This window comes from Drosophila persimilis, unplaced genomic scaffold (genome assembly GCF_003286085.1).
Source record: "Drosophila persimilis strain 14011-0111.01,24,50 unplaced genomic scaffold, DperRS2 tig00000000-arrow-pilon, whole genome shotgun sequence".
NCBI classification, from domain to species: Eukaryota; Metazoa; Arthropoda; class Insecta; order Diptera; family Drosophilidae; genus Drosophila; species Drosophila persimilis.
The window spans coordinates 1,690,505-1,710,780 of NW_020825288.1; the positions used below are offsets into that span (position 1 = coordinate 1,690,505).

Sequence of the window (20,276 nt, forward strand, 5' to 3'; positions counted from 1 at the left end):
AGACGCCAGTTTCAGTCCTTGAACTCCTCCGCTGACACCACCACCATACGTATATCTCTCTTACAGGCCGTTGCATCGAAGCTCCATGGCGTCGAGGTGGAAATCGACATTGTAAAACGCAAAGGAGAGCCCATCGACGAGGCCGAGAAGCTGCGCGCCCTCGCCCGCGAGCAGCAGCAGTTGGAGACGGACGCGGCGACAGCCGCTGCGGCGGCCCTCGCTCCTCCCACGGATGCCGAGCGAAACAATAATCACAATCCCAGCAGCAATAATGGCCTGGCCAACAACAGCAACGGTGCCAACGTTAACCTCAACAACAACAACGATGGTCAAGAGAATGCCAGCGAGACAGGTAAAAGAGAGGGAGACACCGAATGGAATGAATTGGTGCTGGCGTTGAACGTACTGAACGCTCGGTCGTTCTCTGCCTATACCCTGAATTTGTTCTCATCAAGAAACACCGAATTATTAATGCTCACTGAACTCTCATATGTCCAGAACCCTCCATTGCACTACCGGGCGGACCCGTGCCACAGGACAGCTTCGATTGCGACGGCGACAAGGAGCAGAAGTGCCTGCGGCTCCTGAAGAACAAGAGCGACGACATCGAGCGCTACGACCATGTGCAGTTCGTCATCAGGGAGATCAATGTGGCGGACAAGTCTCAAGTGGATGCCAAGAAGGATGAGGTGCCCGATGACATGGAGTTTCTGTGCGAAGGTAGGGCCCAGGACCCAGCAATCACAGAGTGAGAGTTTTACTTAAGCTAATTGCCTGGCTAATCCACAGCGCCCCTCATATCGCCCGCCACATTCTGCAAGGTGTTCCCCTTCCACCTGATGTTCGATAGACAAATGAGAATTGTTCAAGCTGGGAAGGCTGTCTCTCGTGTAATACCCAGGTGAGTGCACCGCGTTTTACAGTTCCCGCTGCTAGCTATGAGCCATTGTTGGCGATTAGGCAGCCATTAGGATAAGAGTAAGGGCCGTTCAGCTAAGTGAGCCGCACTGATTTGCTCGCTTTTTATCCATACCCCCCGCACAGAGTGGCCGAGGAGAACTGCTCCCTGATAGAAGTGGTGGAGGCCATCCGGCCGCATCTCCAGCTCAACTTTGAGAACATTCTCTCCCACATAAACACCATCTATGTGCTGCAGACACGACAGGGGGCCATGAGCAGCCGGCACGAGCAGCGCTTTCTGAGACTGAAGGTGAGTGGACGTCGACGCCGACGTCTCCCACCAGGTGGGATTTCCAACAGATTTCCCCAAAAAGCCGAATCGCCGCTTACGCGCACCCGCGTCCTGGCATTAAACTTAATGCGAGGCCTGGCCACAGAGTGCAGCATAAAAATCAATTTTACGAGTACTCCCCTCCCCCCTCCCCCCATCATTCCCCTCTTTATTAATCTGTCTCCCGTCTCTCCTTTCCGCAGGGACAAATGATGTACATACCGGAAACGGATCGCATATTGTTTCAGTGCTATCCGAGTGTCATGAATCTGGACGATCTAACCAAGTGAGTACACGACCAGCCTGAAGAGCTGATGAGTCTTTGCTTGGTTTACGTTCTTTATAAGCCCACATTAAAGACATTAGCTCTTAAATGTGGCATTAGGGGAACGCCTTGCCCATAAGCTTTTATTGAAACAAATGCGCCTTCAGCTGGCTAAATTTATAGATGACATTAAAAATGCTTTCTCAGGCAGCCGGCCCCTCCATCATTCCATTCTATGCCATTCCTTTCGTCCTCTCTCCCTTCGAAATATTTTCTGCCAAGAGAGAATTTAAAAAGACTTAAGTAAAATAAAATGCGTGTCATTTTTCCTCAGCCCTCGACCCTCCCACCTTGAGCCGCCCCCCCTTTGAGCTATCTGTGTGAATGTGGAATGTGTCTTTGTCTCTTATTTCCAGGAAGGGGCTATACATCTCGGATGTGCCGCTGCACGACGCGGCCAGGGATCTGGTGCTGCTCTCCGAGAAGTTCGAGGCGGAGTACAAGCTGACAAAGAACCTGGAAATGCTCACGGATAAGCTGCAGCAGACGTTCCGCGATCTGGAGAGCGAGAAGCAGAAGACCGACAGGTAAAGAAAAATGACAATGGAAACCCATTAGGGGCATGGGGCGATTCTCTCAGGCGCGAAATTGAAATTACCTTTCCATTTTTCCGCATTTTCCATTTCGTCCAGGCTCCTCTACTCGGTGCTGCCCAAGTCGGTGGCAAATGAGTTACGACACCAGCGTCCAGTGCCGCCCAAACGGTAAGTCAATGTCAATTCCACCCAGCCCCCATAGCCGATGGGAAAACGCAAACAATTTGCTATTTGTGTCCATTTATTTATTGCAAATATTTTCATGCTCTTTGCTCTTCTCTTCACCTCTCTTCTCCACTCCACGCCACGACCCTTCAGCTATGACTCCGTGACGCTGATGTTCTCGGGCATTGTGGGCTTTGGCCTATACTGTGCGGCCAACACGGATCCCGACGGGGCCATGAAAATCGTGAAAATGCTTAACGAACTCTACACGGTCTTCGATGCCCTCACCGACTCGAAGCGTAACCTGAATGTGTATAAGGTAGGGATGAGGACGGGGTTGGGTGTGGGGATGCGTATAGGATGTGTCAGAGTTCAAATTAAAGTCTCAGCCCTCAGCCTCAGCGTTTTTCGGGCCACTTAATTACAATTTTCGCCACACAACCAAAACGATGCAATTTTTGGCTTCATTTGTGGGTCACCTGTCAAATGTCCATACGCAAGCACTGAGAGAAAAAGGGTCTTAGTGTATCCGGAATAGAGAAACCATGAGTAGGAGTCTCATGAGTAGGAGTCTTCTCATGTTCTCTCTAAAACCTGGTTCTCTGGAATTATTTCCATTTTAAGGAAGGACCCCTCGAAATGTTTTTCCCAGTGTATCCCTGCCAATACTCATTACAATCTCTGTGTCCTTTCAGGTGGAAACCGTTGGCGATAAGTACATGGCCGTGTCCGGGCTGCCGGACCCCTGCGAGGATCACGCCAAGTGCATGGCACGCGTGGCCCTGGATATGATGGACATGGCCAAGAATGTGAAAATGGGCTCAAATCCAGTGGTGAGTGCATAGTGTACATCGCATAGTGTATCGTATCTTTCCATCTGCGGTGGTGGCTCTATAGAAAAAAATGCATTCAGCGGCGACAACTTATGTTCAAGTTTCTCGAGTGCCTGGAGCGGTTCATGGTGGGGTTCCGCCACTCTAATTGTGCGCATTGAAAGTAGTTGGGAAAACTGTCCCGTTCTGTTCTCTCGTGGTGCTCGTTCGTGTGAGCATGCAACTGCAGCATGTTCGCGCAATTTGTTGCTGAATGCCCCTGTTCGCGTTCCGTGCAACAAGAGCGGCAACAACAACTCAATGGTGCATAAATTTCAATGTCTATCCCCCGTCCAATCCTGCCGCTCTTCATCGGGCGCCATTCCATAAGCATAAGGATTGAGTGGCAAGTGCACGTAAAATATTAACAACTTGTAGCAGGGGCAGAGCTGATGCTGGGGCGAGGTGGCAGGAACAGGGCAAGTGTGAACAAAAAAGTTCATTTGCCACGCAGTGGCCCGAACAAAGTTTCAGTAAAAAGTTTCGGGTAGTAAAACTGCGAAAATTGCTAAAATTAATTCAAAATTGATGACACACAATGTCAAAGGACACACGCATTCAAGTTGGGGTGCGACATGCGACGTGCCCAGGGTCGTCTCACTCGGATCCTCAGAGCCTCAGAGCCTCAGAGCCAGTTGCCACTTGACCGTCAACTGTCACCAGAGACGACGTTGCGATGAGGCTGTGGCTGGGGCAGGGGCAGTGGCAGTGCCTCCTGACTGCTGCTGGTTCTAGCTTTTTCCAGCTATTACCCTTTCCGCAAGGTATTGTCTTTGTGAGTAGATGTTTGTCATGCCAAAGGCTAGCCACCAGGAAACGAGGCATTTGCGAGCCATGAAGGGTTTTTAGACTCCGGCAATGCAATGGGAGAATTCCTTCTGCAGTTTTTGTGAGAAAAATTCATTTGGTTCCAAAGTAAATTCATCTAGTGTCATATCACCTAAACAAGTCGTTTCCGGATGCAGCTGTGGATTTGCCAGTGTATATAATGCTTCTTCTTCTATGAGTATTCCCAAATCTACCCTCCCTTTTCCTTTTTGGCTTAAACACTTTTGCTTTGAGTACTCGAGCTTAAAATACACTGCACACATTCGGGGCAATAGACAGGGAAAAGGCTGAAAGAGATGGAGAACCAGAGAGCGCAAGAGAGCGCAACAGAGGGGGAGAGAGACATCCGAGGTTGAGGTTGAGGATAAGGATAAGCATGAGGACGAGGACGAGGATGAGGATGAGTATGAGAATGCGGATGCCCCACTTGATGGCATCCTTCACAATTACAGCATTGTACGTGTGGACAATGCTTGTGGCTTGTCAGTCACTTTTTGTCCATGTCTGCGGATGTGCACACATGCGAGCATACATGTCCAATGTACATGTATGTGTGCACGTGTATCATAACTACATACATACACACACACACACACACAGACAGACACGTCCTCAAATGCTCTTCTTGTGAGCTGTGGCCCGAGTCACTTGGCTTTATTGTCGAAAGTTGTTGTTGTTGTTTTTCTGTACTTCTGTTGCTAAAATTCCATTACCTTATCGTCTTGCCAGCTTTTCGTTGGGACAACCAACCATCCAACCATCCATCCATCTCCTTTGCTCAGTCTATAGCCCGTCCTGGCCACAAACTGCAGTCAACTTTTTGTGGCTGTCAGTATTTCATATTTGACTGATTGCCTTTGGTAATGTAGACGGAAGCGTGTCCACACAACCGTTCCCCTGGCACATGCTCTCCTCGCATTGCACGTCGGTATCTGAAATACTCAAAAAAGGGAATACGAGAGCATTCCGAACCGCAGCGAATCCGCAACGGCTTCTGTGTCGCTTTCTGCATCTATCGAGTCGACGGTAAACAGGCCAGCGTTTGATAGATCGCTTGAAATGCAATTAACAAACGGCCCCGGGGGAGGAATCGGATAAAACTGGGCCACGACGACGAAGCCTGTTGCATGGTGCACCCTATCCATCCGTACCCCTGCGTGTTGCCACCGTTGGCGTCATTTTGCGCTTCATTAAATCCTGATAAAAGGCAGCAGAATCCAGCCATCCGGTACCCCTTCGACCTTGCCACCCCACCCATTTATGGGGCCAATTATACCAATGTTTTTCTTCATGCAAAAACTTTGCTCAGCTTCGTCTCTCTCCCCTCTCCTTTGGCTCTTTATCTCCTCCTCCCCCTCCCCCTCTCTCCCTCTTACTCTCTGTTCTCTCTGTCTTGGCTGTTTGCTTAGTGCCTTGTTGGCTACTTCCTGTGCTTGCAGTCCATAAATATTGATTCGGTTTTTCAGCAAAACTTTTTGCATTTACTGTGTACTTTATATACTCTAGGGTCTGGCCGGGAAATTGATTTAGTTCGCTCCATAAATTCCACTCTCCACCTTCATCTTGCTTAGAGAAATTCCTGAATTATCTGGACAAAGTATGGACTACAGGATATACAAAGAAGAAGCCTCATTAAGAATCTAGCCCACATTATTATGGAAATGAAAAGTGAGAAAAAATGTACTGTAAAGACAGAATGTTATATATATTCGAATAAGCATCTTCATGAAAATATCTACTTTATGTGATTCGTAGAAGCACCTTCACGGTTCCCAACAATACAGAGAAGTTCACTTTCTTTATATGCCAACTCAGGGCATTCCCAGTTCGTTGTAGCTCTGCTAAAGTATTCGGTTTTTCCTCTTCATTATTTAATAAACCCGAAAACATAGTAGAAAAAGTGAAGCCAAAATGGTTGACTTTTGTTCCGAACTCCCAGCTGAATCGTTCATCAGGATTGCATTCGCTGACCAGGACCATATGCCAGGACCAGCCAGAACTGCCATTTCCTCTGATTGGATTTGCTTTTCCGAGTAGAATGGGTTTCAACAAATGTCTGTCTCTCATTTCGTTGTTCGACCTTCTGCATTTTCGTTTTTATCTGCGGAGCCTTTGGACCTTATCGGACGGGGCTGCTGCCTTTGGCAATTAGTTTTCTATAATGTTTTTCTGGTAATTACAACTTTCGCTCTTTTGCTTTTATCTCTGGCTGCGTTGGCATTTTACCCATTTACACATATACTTTTCTCCAACTCAGGCTCTGCTTTGCTTTGCTTTGGGCTGGTTCTCTGCTTCTCGCATCGTCACCTACTAACGAGGACAGAGGACCTTTGCTGGATATATTTCTTGCTCTTTCCCCTCGAGACCGCAGCTCATTTCGTTTTAAATTTAATTAAAGAAAAGTTTGCCAGCTCTGCTGCAAGTTTTTTGAAAGTAATTGTGGCAACTTTTGGGTGGTTTTCCGTGCTACATTCCTTTGCGGTTGGCTGCCCCACAGTGGAACTTTCGTTGTTGGGTGTTGATGATGGGACTTGGATGCTCCAAGAAAGAAAGTTTATTAGCGCAATGAAGTGCTGCTCTGCTCTGGATACGGCTCTGTTTATTTCCTAGATAAATTCCTACAAATTCGAGTTATAAATTCCCTAATTTTTGTTCTATTTTCTATCCCCGCAGCAAATTACCATTGGCATTCACTCGGGCGAGGTCGTGACAGGCGTGATTGGCAATCGAGTGCCGCGTTACTGTCTGTTCGGCAACACCGTGAACCTCACCAGCCGTACGGAGACCACAGGCGTGCCCGGCCGCATCAACGTCAGCGAGCACACCTACAGGTGAGTTTTCACTAGCTAAGCTCTGGGGCAGGGCCCCCGTCGTCGTCATCGTCCTGCTGGGGCTTAGGTGGGAAATCGGGATCGGCTTCGGGTCTGCTGGCTGCCACATAGGCGGCCACAGCCGCCTGCTTGGCCTCGGCAGTGATTGCCCCATCGCTGGCGGCCACAAAGGCGGCTGCCGCGGCCTTTTCCGCATCCGTGACTGCCTCCAGCAGCTGGACACGGTTCTCGCTCTCGTCCTCGCTCTCGGTAATGCTGCTGATGGTGTCCATCCGCTGCATGCCACTTGCCAGTCGAGTGCCCGGCTTGGGCTTTGGCTGCTCTGGTGGCTCTGGCTGTCCCCCGACTCCCTCCAGCTCTTCCGTTAGGTCAATATAGCGCTGCAGTCGCATTGGCAGCCTCAAAGTGTCGATGCCGTTGGGCAGTTGATTCTGCTCCCGGAGGACATCGCGAATGCAGCAGCTGCAGAGGAGGCGAAAAGGTTAAAGAAACTGTTAATTATTTTCTAATAAATAATGGATGACACATAGTCAACAAGTTAAGACCAAATATACCACTCTCTGTTTTGCTCATCCCTCAATAGCTTAAGGAATTCCTCGTCGGAATATTTTCGATACCCATATCGACTGGAATGTAACGCTAATAAAATCACTAAATTATGAACCTTTTGGGAATTTTTCCTCTAAGAATTTATCAATCTCTCCCTCACCTCCACATCTCTGCTCTCACATGACTCATAACACATGGGAAAATTTCTAAAAAATTGGAACTTCAAAATTGTTGACTAGCATGAAATTTTTTCTGACTTCCTGCGGACTATTGCTTTTGTTCCGTCAATCTCAGCGGGATATTTCATAAATTAATTTTAGTTTCATACAATAAGCTCTCCGAGCGGCAGCAACAACAACAAAATCTGCACAACAAACAAAGTTCATGTGCTTAAAACTTTCCCTGTGAGGGAAACAGTAGAAAAAAAGGGCACCCGACATAAACTTTCACTAAAGTTGGCCTTTTCAACTAGAGGAAGAAGTTAAAGTAGCGGATATTGGTAGCGGATTTTTCTCCGCTTGCCTTCCCGGCTTGCCTTCCCGGACAATTAGGAGACTTTGAGGCACGACATAGTGAAAGCTTTTAGACAAAGTTTGCTTTGCTCATGTGGAGTCGGCGGAGCCTGTGAAAGTAGCAGTGCGTGCTCTGAAGTGCCTTTGACGGCACACGACCTGCCGCTGCTCATGCTCCTGCTCCCCAGAAACTTGTCCTCCCCAAAATTGGCGTCATAAAATGCAGGGAAAGCTTAAGAACATGCTAATCGGCTCTGCTGTGCTGTGCTGTGCACTGGGGGAGCTCGACGTCAAGTTTATGTCCATGTTAATTTGTCTGTCAACTGGCGATGGTCGGCGGTGGAGAACATTTTTGTATGCTTTTTTATGGGCACCAACAAATTCGACCAATCAATAGAGCAAGCTGTCGCCCGTCCCGGAGGAGCAGCCATAAAAAACCGAGACCAAAAACCGTTGCCTACTGGAATGGGGGATGCCAGGGCGTATACGCAATGTAGCTGCTCTGAGAGGGCGTCTCCGTCTGCCATCGGGGTCAATGCATAATGAATGCATACGAAATGAGTGCTGGGAGATTTGCATAAATTGAAATCACAAATAGCAAACAAAATGCCAAAGAAACTGCCACAGACGATATAAATCAAATGCAAGCAGGCGTCGTCGCTTGCATGTGTACTTGAAGCCACGACAAGTGGACGCCAACTCAATTACAAGTACAGTGAGGACTCGGCCAGAGGCAGGAAGTAAGTTCTCTGATTACCAAGCTAGTGTTGGTTCTCTGTGGGACTGTCCACAGCCACAGCCACATTTCGTACGATATGCAGGAGCCGAGTTTTCGAACGCGAGTTTCCCCAGCACAGCACAAACATTGGGCAAAGAAAAACAAGTTGGCAAACAACCGGAGAGCAAACGAATCTGCTATAGAAGGATGGCAGGGAAATGTGTGAAGAGAAAACCGTATGGAGAGCATAAACAGAAACCAGAACCAATGTCAATGGACAGTTTTTTGCGTGCGACACGACAAAAGGCAAATATATATAGGGACCGTTCGTTCGGGGTCACCGAGTGCTCGGCAAATATACCCATACGATGTTCCATGTCAACCGCATCCAGGGCCAGACTTCAACTTATCAAATTAAAACAAACTCCGGCAAACTTCTCAACTAAACACCGATCAAAGTGGGCAAAGAAATTCGGTTCAATTTAATTCATTAAGTCTGGTCGCCGGGCGGTCGAGGAGCAAGCGAAGCATGCGACAAAGTTTTGACCCCCCGACTTGGACACAACATCTAAAAGAAAAGCAAACTTGCAATAAGCCACATGACAAAGGCCCCAAAAGCAGAACCAGAACTAGAACCAGGCCAGAGTCAGAATCAGAGCTTAGGAGCAGGCCAAACGTTTTTCAAACTGCCAGTCAGTCCGTCCGTCCATCCGTCCGGCCGCCTGTCCGCCTGTCTTATGCTTATTTCATTTTTCGGGCTTATCACAAAATTGTCTGCCCGTAGAAAGTTAAGCAAGCATATCGAAAGGTCAGCACAGCAGAGCAGAGCCCAAAACAGCACAGCCCTAAGCCAAAGTAATTGAATAAAAATATGAAAATTACTACGGAAGTCAGACTACAGTCTATCAGGGGCTCAAAGATCATAATTACCGACATAGGTGACGCAGTGTGGGCACACCATACACCTGCTCCTTGCCAATGATTTTGTCGATTAACAGTCTGCCGTAGCGCTCGAAGAACATCTCCCTGCGTGAGCCATACAACAGGGGCTGAAAAGAAGTATAGAGACATTGAGCCGGGCCTTAAAGATGGATTATCGTACTCACCTTGAAGGGCATCTCAATCATGGCCACGTTTCGCAACAGTATCTTGAGGCACAGCACCAGTTCGTAGCTGTAATTGCGGCCATTCTCAATTAGTTTGTCGAGCAGTGCCAGGATTACCGAGGTGCCTCCGTCCGGGGGATGCGGTGAGGCGCCGTATCTGCAACGATGAAGCGGTCAATGGTCAATGGTCAATGGTGAATGGTCAGGAGTGGAGTGTGGAGAGGAGGGTAACTATTTGCAAATGAGACGCCCGTGCAGGCTGCCGGCACGTACTCGTAGTTGGTTAGCTTGCGGTGAATGCAGGCAGGAACCCTGTATGTAGATGGTGCGACGAGGTCCGGGGACAGGAGGTAATAAATGCTAGATGCCCCGATAAACACAATGTACAAATGAAATAATGAACAGACATGGCTCGCGGTTGTGTCACTTGCACACATACACACACTCACACACACACAAAACCAGAGAGAAAGAGACAGAGAGAGCTGGAGATACACATGACAGTGGTTGAAAGAGACAGAGAAACAATGTAGCGAATCCTGAGTGAATGGAATGGCAAATGAAGTGCAAATTGGGGCATGTGTGTGCCATTGCTGCTGCTGCTGCTGCTGCTACTGCCATTGCACTATGGTCCGAACGACCACTTTTGTTGGCCAAAATTAATAACTCCCGAACGGAACAAGATTTTTTCATCTAGTTTTTTGTATTGGATACATATAATCAATAAGAAATGGATTAAAGAAAAAAAATGGGTGTGGCACCGCCCCTTTTTTTAATAATGCATATTTAAATTTTTAGTTATAGTGAAAAAAAGTATTAAGCATATTTTATTTAAGAAAACGGCGTTGAACGACTAAAAAAAATTTTGATTTAAATAAAAATAAAATCGTTTAAAGGTTTCCGTAAATTATTGCCGAAATCCTTGTCTAGAAGCAAGGTTAACGCCTCGTTAAGTGAGATATGTGCCGGCTTTCCGACTGGGTCCTGTACAGCCTTACGAACTTAGTTAGCATATTTGGACATAAAGATAAATGTATTATAACAAAGGCTTGTGGCCAATCCACATATTTTCGTTCAAACATCTTTGAATTTTACCGGCATTTGTTCCGGTATGTTGCCAAACGGTAACAAATTTTCTTGCTGGTATCTTCAAAAGCTTTATTAATTTCATATGATATGTCGCCTTAAGATCCGTTTTCAAATAATTGATAATTTTACCCTTCTCTGAATTCCATTCGGCAAACAAATATGCATTTTCGAATTTGAGGTTATGCTCTATTAATGCAAATTCCAAGAATTGTGGTAAAAAGTGGCATTTCTAACTATATACATTTCAAAAAGAATTTATTAATCTACGACACAGAAAAGGTTTCAGGGTGGGACTAGGTAGGACTCACTTTGTACACCTTTTCAAAAATTAGTTTTCATTACAAGTTGGCACATGTTGAAGGCCTCACTTTAACCTTCAATTACGAAGACATCAGAACTACTAGAGACAGTTAAAAACTCAAAACACGTAGTAAGAACCCGACAGATTAAGATTCATCAAAAAAATTTAATCACGTCTTGGCGTTTTTCAATTTTTGAGATATCTAAAGTGGTTATTAATTTGCCACTTTTTCCCTTCACGTGCTTTACTATAAAAACAGTTGGGTTGCACAGCTGATTTTGCGAATGTGGCGCCATCTATGGAAATTTCTGGTACGCAGATTTAATGGTCGATCTTTTTCTAATGCAGAGCGATCAAAACCAGGTTTCAGTTTTGACTTTGAAAAATTAGGTTTTGGCCAACAAAAGTGGTCGTTCGGACCATAGTGCATTGGCGGACGGGCCGTGTCAGTTTTAAAATTGAAAATGTTTGTCAAAAATGCTCATTTATTTCATTCATTTCAGTGCCCGATAAGCATTGTAATTTATATGTTCTCTCATTCGTCCGGCCACGTCATATAAATATTGTCTTTTGGCAGCAACCGCAGAGCCAGATGGCGTATGCGCAATTATGCACAAGTAAATCAACTCTCGACCAAATGGTAGGGGCATGTATGGCAGAGGCGTGTGGCAGTGGCAAAAAATACATCTCACCGCATTCATTTGCATATTTTATGGCCAATTTCAAATGAAAATGCAGCAAAGCGAAAAGCGAACGCAAATTAAAACACACAAAAGCGAAACAATATCGAGAATTTATGGGCCGGCATTCGGATTCACAAAAACAGCAGTCGCAAAAGCTGAATCAGAATCAGACAAGATAGAAAAGGTGCCCTACGATAGGCGAAGCCTTGGATACCCTTAGACCACCATTCATGATCTGTGATACGGCAAACATCTCTGCAGAATCCTTATACCCTCCCACTGTCCAAGAGTATGATGAGGCAGCAAGGCGACGACGCAGAAACAGCAACAGAAACCAACTGACAATCCCCAGTCTCTCGCCCAAATGGGTTTGAAGGGAAATCAAGTGGTGGTCGGGGATGAAAAGTGAAGCATGGAGAGTCACAGCATGGGGCGTGGGACCATGGAGCATGAAGCATGAAGCATGGGGCACGGCCAGCGGGGAATTGGCAAGCCAAACAAACATTTGCCATCAATCGAAGCCATTGCAATTGCAATTTGCTGCTTGGTGCAATCAACGCAGCTGCCTGCCAGGAATCTCGAACTCTTCTTCTGCCTCATGGCGTCCATAGCTCCACTTTTGTAGAGGAAAATTGGTTTTTAATTTCGAAATATTCCAAGGGAAAAATGCAAGAGCTCCGGACAGTAACAAATTGTAAAAGAATGTCCAAATAATGAAATAAGGGAACATTCCACTTCGTTGTTTGGCTTCCAAGGAGATTACCATCAGTTTTAAATGCTTTACGGCTTGATAAAATAGTTCTTTATTTATGGAAGAACTCAAACAAATTTATGACACTCAATTTTTATGAAATAAACATTTCGAATCCCCCTCCGAACATTAACATTACCTGACCAAGCCCGAGGCTGGTATTCAACACCTTTTACATATGAAAATGAATATTTAAATTCAATAAAAGAGTTCGGAAAACCACAGAATATTAAAGTTTTTTCACAGGCCATACTTTTAGTGGTGCATATTTGATGATGATGGTTCAATAAATTCTGATGCCAGTCCCACTCAAATTTATGAACACTTAATAGTTACAAGACCACAGCCAGCGCACTTTGATTGCTCGCCAGAGAAATCTCATATACAAATCTGAGCACTTCGGATGAAATTATAGTCCAGACCCAAGCTCCACTGCGTCCTTTCATAGCCTGTTCTACAGCCTCTGGAGAGCATCAAAGAGAGCATCTCAGCCATGACTTGTAGACAAAAAGTTTCAGTTGTTCTGGCTTTATTGGGACTCGCCTCGCCCCGCCTTTTGCTGGCTGGCCTGCAATCAATATTCGCGCTTTATGCAAAGCATCTTTTTTGGCGCTGCATCAAAAATTGAAAAGCAGACCAGGCAGTGCCAAGAAAATTGTAGGAGGCGGAAACGGGCGAAAAGGGAAAGCAATGAGGCGTGGCCGTAGCGTCAGCCCATCGTGCAATATCAAGTTAAGAAACAATAAATTGCCAGGGCAGTGCTGAAAAAGGGGGCGATTCCAGAGTCAAGGTCGGGTGCCGAAAACTGCAGGCGTGTACATACATATCAAATTTATGAATCCCTGGTCCGCCTTTTATTGTACCCTAAACAGAGAGTATTACGTGTTTTGATCTAAAGAGAATGGTGCCCTCAGTTCGATGGTAAATGTATCTGTCTTGATCAGTATCTATGGTAGCTCGACGGTTGGAACCTTTCTGACTGCAAGGGTATCTTAAAGTTCTGCCCCCAATTCTGGGCTTTCTTTCTTGTGGTTCTTGGTGCCTTTGAGTGCATGGCACTCGTAACTTTCGAGCTTCAAGCTGCCTTCTTGGTGGCCTGCGACCATGAGACAGAATGGAGACGATGGCCCGCCTTGTGATGCAAATTCGCTTTGGCAGCGACTTTCATATTTAATGATAATTTTTTCTTTCTTTTCCCGCTCTTTTTTGTGCTGTCGACCACTTGCTTATGCTAAGCGTCTTGTAGTTTATGTTGCATACATTGAGGCGCCACCAAGTGGCGACCGCTTTGCATATTTCGCGCTAATTGAAGTGGCTGCCACTGGTGGTACGTAGCGCCAGTAACACCCCAGTCCTCGGCATAGCAGAATCTTACCTCAGGAGAATGAGCAGCAGCTCGGGAGCATTTGCCTGCAGGGCGATGCGCAGCGGCGAGGACCTGCCACAGGACTCAATGGGCACATCAATGAATCTGAAAGGGATCACGAAGAAGAAAGAGAGTGTTAGAGTGGATAAATGCTCAAGAAATGCTACTTTCGAGGCCACACTCTGTGGCAACAGAAGCTTTAGTTGGCAAGCCCGAAGCTGGCTTTAACAGGCAGCTAACAGGCTAAATGGGCCACACGCATTGAACACACACACACAGAAGGACATAGGGAGAGTGAGTGCCAGGGCACAATTAAGCTGCTTGTTGCTCGCCTACCACTCATTCCTGGCTTTCTGTAAGCCAGAGAAAGAGAGACTTCCCACCTTTAATATTGCGTATACGCAATGTCGTTCTTCTTGGAGGCGTTTTTGTCTCCATTCAGGCATTAGCTTGTACACTGCACTTAAGGCACATTTGCGACACAATACACACACAAACACATCAATACGCCCTACCCGCCCACACATACGCATACATATGCTTTTTATGTCTACGCATAAAAGTAGGCAAATAAAAGATCAGAAACCACAATAAACCGGAAGTAGCACCCATACACCCACACATGCACACAAAGAAAGAGGGAGAGAGAGAGAGAGAGAAGTGACTGTCTTACACCTACGCTGCTGAGCACACGATAAGAGCATTTTGAGCCCCCATCCATCCTTCTGGCAGCCTGCAAATTGTCCTGGAAATTCATTTGCGTTTTATTGGCAGCGATAAAAGCGAGAGCAAGACATTTGCCAGCGACACAGTAAAACCTTTCCCAGCTAAGACCTCCACTCGGAACTGATTTGCAACGTAAATCAAACATTTACCATTTAATCGGCTGATGAGCTGACTGACAAATCAAATTGGTGTCAGCTGTTGACGTTCTTCTCGGCAAGAGCTCTTCCATCTTTCACTCATCTACAGTGAGTACTTTTAACTTTTAACTTAAGGATTTTGGAGAGTGCTTTCCCGAGTTAAAAGTTAGCTTAGCATATGTCTTAGAATGCATAACTTAAGCCAGGTGAATATGGCATAAGAAATACGCAGGATTTTCTATAAAGCATTGCAGGTGAGCTTGAATACGTTACGAGTACAAATCACAAGTACTCATGGAGTAGGAATTTTCAGATAAAAGATAAATTCAAAAGGCTTAAAATGGTTTGGAAGAGCTCTCTTCCATTAAAACATAGAAGTCACAGAAGTCCACCTGTGGAAGTCTTGCAATATGTGATTCTGTTTCCATACTCTTTTTGGGATCTGTTTTCCCTTTCTTTTGTGAATGCTGTATGGTACAATTTTTTCCAATATGCTATTTGAGCTCTGATTTATGCAGCTTTAACGGCATTTGGCCAAAACATTTATTGTCGTACTGCTTGGCGGGCGTACTGCTTGCTTTTTACTCTGCAGCAGCAGCAACAGCAGCAGCTATGCTCACATCCGGTCCAACCTCCTGCACACAGAATCAGACTCTATGCACACACACACCCACACATTCGCAGCTATTAACGCTTATTCATGGCCCTGGCTTCTGTTGCGAGAGGGCATCATAAATGTCGTCTTAATGTTTGCCAGTCAGTCAGCTTTTTTCTGTATGTGTCTTCTGTTTGTTTAAGAATCACACACACACACACAGAGGATATGTTTGTGTGTATAGATTTGAGGGGGTGGAGGCGTGATGGCAGAGGAGAGTAAGAGAGCTTTGTGCGCTTATTACACGCATTTTTGACTTTAATCCTCGGGAGTGCTGCGAAACAAAGCCGAAATAACAAAAGGTTTACATTGGTGCCTGTTGGTTTCCAGCTTATCGCATCAGCGACACCCTCACGTACATATGTGCATAAATCTCTGCAGAGCAGAAGGGGCAAAGTGCAAAGGAACGAGAAAACCCCAACCCTGGAAGTGAAAATCTTAATTATACATGACACCAGCAGCAGCAAGGCCCAAGCAGGCGAGCGAGCACCAGTGATTGAGAGCCGCTGCGGCCATTGTCTGAATGAATCTCTGTGTGGATGTGGAAGTGGGTGTGGGTGTGGGTGCGAGAGTGTGTAAAGTGTCGCCATCTTTCACTCAATTATGGCAGTCATACACACACACACACACGACACCCATATGGAGAGCCACAACAATGGCTGATGTATTAATTTAATTAAAATCCTTTCATTTCTCTGGTCCCCTTTTTCAGTTTCGCTACTCTTTCCTTAGTTCCCCGGGGGTTATTAATAGGCTTGTTGTTTCGTTGTTTCTGATTGTATGCGAAATATAATTATAATTATGAAGAGCACAAATTCACTTACAACTACAGAGAATGGGATACGATACCCTTCCGCTTGGATTAACAGCCCCACTAGAGGGTCTCAAATAGTCTCGAAATACACAGGAATATCTCCCAAAACGAAAACAATACACACTTTTGGCCTCCACAAAACGAACCAATTAACACGACTAGTGCCGGGGATGGCTTGAGGCAGCCACATGCAGCTTGTGTCAACGCGATTATATAAGCCAGGACAGGACAATCCGGGGACAAAGTCAAAGGACAGGAAGGGCAAGCACTCACCGAAGCTGTCTCTCCTCCTCGAAGCGCGGTATCCAGACGGGCAACATGAGCTTCTCGCGTGTGGCATGCTTCAGAAAGTAAACCACGGCTCGGACGTTTTCATGCTGCGAATACATAGGGCTTGCATCATTGTCTATCCGTGCTGTGGGGGGGGCTGCATATTCTCACCTGATCCTGAAAGTCGCTGCGCCAACCGGCGATAAAGTGCGGAGCATGTGGCCCAAACAAGGCGCCCAGGAATATCCGCTCGAAAGTCTTCTCGCACTCATAAATGGCCACTTTGTTGCGGGTTGTTGTGGAATTGGAGTTGGTAAAGCGGAGAAAGTAGAAAGTGGAAAGGAAAGAGTGACGGTTAAATAATGTCATCAAATCGCAGCGGCCATGGAAATGCGGTCATAAAAAAGCTAATTACGTGGCTGCACTTGTTGCTGCTTGGCTGAGTTTTTGGCTTTTGGTTTCGCTGTCGCTTCTTCCTTTTTTGGCAGCAAAATGAAGTCAACGGAAAACGGAAGCAGCCAGAAATGTTGCTGGTGAAAGAAGAGCAGAGCCCGAAAGCACGACAAAAGCTCGAATGTTAGGCAAGAGTAAACACAGCACAAACAAGGCAGACATTTTATTGCACACGAGTCCGGGACATGGGACAGAGACAGAGACAGGCCTCGTCCATGTCATGGGTCTCAGTGGCTGGGTGGTTAGATGTCCTGTTTCCCTTGACTGTGGCATGCCATTAATTTCTGGCACTTTCGCTCGCTCGCTCGCAAAACTTTACGCAGCATTTTAATTAGAGCCCAGGCACACGCATAGACACGCACCAAATAACTTGCAACACTTTAAGGCACTTTACAGGTTTTACGATGCAGCAACAGCAGCAGCAACAACAGTAATGAGGGGCAGGCAACATCAGCAACAAACAACAAAATAACATTAGCAACACTTTCTTAACGCAATTAGCAGAAACACGTGATTAAAGTGAAAACTGCCTGCCAGCCAGCCTACAGCCAGCCAGCTCATGGGCGTAATAATCTGATGCGATGCGATGGGATGGGATGGGATAAAATTCATTATAATATGCAAAGCCCCAACCAACCACGCCCCAGACTCCCCCACTCCCCACACACCAGGAGAAAGCGAGAGAGAGAAAGAAGTTCCACCGCATACATATGCATATAGATTAAATTATTTAGTTGGGGCTGCTTTCTTGTTGGGGCTTGCTTTTGGCTTTGACTTACCCAAGAGTTGGACGACCACCTCGGAGTCGCGCACACCCCAGTCCCAGCAGGTGCGCAGGGCGATGTACAGGATGTTGTGATACTTGCCCATGAGGCATACCTGCGGGAGTACGAGCATCACAGATGAGAAATGAAAAGGAGGACAAGTTTTGCTGATGTCAAAGACCAACTTAAATTAAGGTTAATGGTAATGCATGCCAAGTGTGAGCTTGGTGCTTAATACTATTAAAAAACTACACTTTAGAAATTGTTATTAGGTCCATAACTAGCTCACCTTTCCGCCATTATCCTCCTTGGCCAGTCGGTGATATCGCATGGCCGCCACCACGGCTATGCCAGCCACCTCATCTGTCTGCGTGTTCTGGCCCTCGCTGCAGCCCTTGATTATAGAACTGAGATGGTCGAGCACGTCCCGACGCGACTGTCGATCCTGCAGGCCGTTGCGGGTGATCTGATCGAATGTGTCCTCGAAGAAGCACTCGAAGATGTAGTCCATGACCAGTTGGCGACGCGTCGCCCTCGGATTGCACTGGTAGCTGGCCCGTTCCCGTGCCCGTGTCCGTGCCGGGTCTACTAGAAATGACCGCCGGAAGCCGTAGAAGCGTTGCGGCAATGGCAACCAGCAGCGAATCCACACAAATTGTCGTTTTAATTGACTTGCAAGCCGCTGAAATGCATCGAGCAACTGCAAAAACATGTCACAAACAATTAACGCAACAAAAACTCAACAATTCTTATATATACACAAAAAGTGTTTCCCACAAACATTTAAATTTCGTTAAATTTCCGTTAGAAAAAAATTCCCCAACAGAAGAAACGAATGAGCGGCACGTCAGAGAGACACAGATCATATTCATGAAAAGGTACTGCACAGAGAGGGAGGAAAGCACACACGGCCATGCTGCCTCACCTTCCTGCCAAATGTAGCCTGCGTGTCCAGCTGATTGGGGTGACAGCACTCTCTCTTGTGCCCTCTCTCTGGTGGCTATTGATTTTTTCGGGCTGGCAATGATGTGCGCTGGGAATAACAAAGCACGAAGCGTTGAAAATATAAACAAATTAATACGGTGCGCCAGAAATCCAAACCATGGAGTATACATCAAATCGAGAAACGTTGGCGGTGATTTTCAATGGAATTCAATGAAAAATTGTAGTCTCCGTTATCACGAGTGTGTGGGTGTGTGTGGTGATGACAAACAGGTGTTTGATTGCAGGCCGCCAAGTGGATTTATGTGGTGCTGCTCTCTGATTCGATTGAAATGAAGTCGTGTCGAGTGTTTATCCAAATTTAGATACAGCAATTGGGCAATTTTTTAGCCTTTTCCCCCAACAACGAAACAATTCATTTGCCACACAAGACTCACAGAGAAATTTCACTCCACGAAAGCTGCCGGCAAGAACGGTAGATAAAATTCGAATGGGGCGCTCAGCTGTTTACCTACTCGCTCTCACTCTCGACACACACTCTCCTCTCTGCTCGAATAACAGTGTGCTCTCTGGCAGGGAAGAGAGCCATGGGGGTGCGTGAGTGGGTGGTGGGAGTTGGGAGAGAGACCTTTTAAATGCGGTTCATTAGCATTAAAGAGAATTCAAATGCAATAAAACGAAAAAACAAGGCAATTTTCTTACTAGATGCTTGGATACCCTTCAACATTTATAAAATGTTCTTAAATACGGAGAAAATTATGAAAGTGAAAGTGCCCTTTATCATTTAGTGGGAATATCTCAATTTATATTTCTCATGGTAGCTCGATCGAATGATTCCTGGAAGATCCGCCTGTCCTACTATGCCATACACGACATAGTGACCCGATTTTGACGGTTACGACTCACGGTATGTCATCGGTAATAACACCCGCCAAGGCTATAAATATTTATTTTCAACATTTTAAATTTCCATATGATACAAATTAAAACCTTAACAATCGGTTTTTATGGGCTTAATGAATGCCAAAGTGTCGCTCGCTGGACAAGCACCGGCCATGAATACCATAGAAGTTATTGTACGAAAATTGTTTTCCCATTTTTCTATTGTTTTTTTAATGCTCAACCAAATAAAATGGTATTCATGCGAATGTATTGTATATTTTCAAATAACAATCATCATGGAAAATGTTTACTTGGCGCATTGTTTGCTTGTGTGGAACGAATATTCCGTATTTTTCTTAGGAGTCGGTGGGGCGACATATCAATTGCCACATAAATTATTCATTTTCTGCCTCTGCGGCACATCCGTGGCACTGTTTGCACGCTTAATATTTGGACAGACAATTAAGCGTTGAGTAAATATTTAAGCACAGTCATAAACAGTAATTAAGAAAATACACCCAGAGATCCAGAGAAGGGAGATGATACCCGGCCATGATGTAGGTTTTGGCTGCTTCGGCTTAATCGCACATGCAAATAAAATAAAATGTGACCCCAATCCAGTGGTCCCGGTCTCCAAAGGGTTCATAATTAAGTGCACTTCATTATCCCCTGTGGATATTCCTCCTTGGCACACCTGATCTGTTCCGAACAATGGAGGCAGAGCTCAACGCTAATTAAAAAGGCGGTCGCCGTATTGTGGCCATATGCAG

At 46.0% G+C, this 20,276-nt stretch overlaps 2 protein-coding genes and 1 long non-coding RNA gene across 5 annotated transcripts in view; 2 read left to right on the forward strand and 1 right to left on the reverse strand.

Moving 5' to 3' along the window:
* Window positions 1-20,276, forward strand: part of LOC6595101 (guanylate cyclase soluble subunit beta-1) — a 45,148-nt gene that overhangs the window by 17,318 nt on the left and 7,554 nt on the right. For both annotated transcript variants that reach the window (XR_003408394.1, XM_026984652.1), the window contains exons 7-16: window positions 67-352; window positions 499-720; window positions 790-901; window positions 1,045-1,210; window positions 1,435-1,517; window positions 1,913-2,083; window positions 2,189-2,260; window positions 2,411-2,576; window positions 2,953-3,090; window positions 6,631-6,788. Coding sequence is in view for 1 of the 2 variants with exons in the window: in XM_026984652.1 (XP_026840453.1) it covers window positions 67-352; window positions 499-720; window positions 790-901; window positions 1,045-1,210; window positions 1,435-1,517; window positions 1,913-2,083; window positions 2,189-2,260; window positions 2,411-2,576; window positions 2,953-3,090; window positions 6,631-6,788 (1,574 nt within the window). In the remaining variant the exon portion in view is untranslated. The remainder of the gene's footprint in view (window positions 1-66; window positions 353-498; window positions 721-789; window positions 902-1,044; window positions 1,211-1,434; window positions 1,518-1,912; window positions 2,084-2,188; window positions 2,261-2,410; window positions 2,577-2,952; window positions 3,091-6,630; window positions 6,789-20,276) is intronic.
* LOC113564952 lies at window positions 6,095-6,394 on the forward strand. The gene is made up of 2 exons (XR_003408395.1): window positions 6,095-6,129; window positions 6,215-6,394. It is a non-coding gene; the product is annotated as an uncharacterized LOC113564952 (long non-coding RNA).
* LOC6595102 lies at window positions 6,733-18,394 on the reverse strand. 2 transcript variants are annotated; one of them, XM_002020344.2, is made up of 8 exons: window positions 17,972-18,394; window positions 17,698-17,797; window positions 16,637-16,746; window positions 16,469-16,572; window positions 13,873-13,968; window positions 9,674-9,830; window positions 9,498-9,616; window positions 6,733-7,250 (listed from the first exon to the last, which is right to left on the reverse strand). In XM_002020344.2, exons 1-8 carry the CDS (start codon window positions 18,392-18,394, stop codon window positions 6,800-6,802), a joined length of 1,560 nt encoding a protein of 519 aa, XP_002020380.2. In that variant the 3' UTR covers window positions 6,733-6,799. The 2 variants fall into 2 exon arrangements, with proteins under 2 accessions (XP_002020380.2, XP_026840454.1); XM_026984653.1 differs by lacking the exon at window positions 13,873-13,968 and having other exon boundaries at window positions 17,972-18,250.

Coding starts and splice junctions, on each gene's coding strand:
- LOC6595102 (XM_002020344.2), bottom strand. CDS start 18,394: ATGTTTTTGCAGTTGCTCGATGCATTTCAGCGGCTTGCAAGTCAATTA. Junction 16,573..16,636: donor GCAGCGACTTTCAGGATCAG/GTGAGAATATGC, acceptor ATGTATTCGCAG/CATGAAAACGTCCGAGCCGT. Junction 13,969..16,468: donor GAGGAGGAGAGACAGCTTCG/GTGAGTGCTTGC, acceptor GATCCCTTTCAG/ATTCATTGATGTGCCCATTG.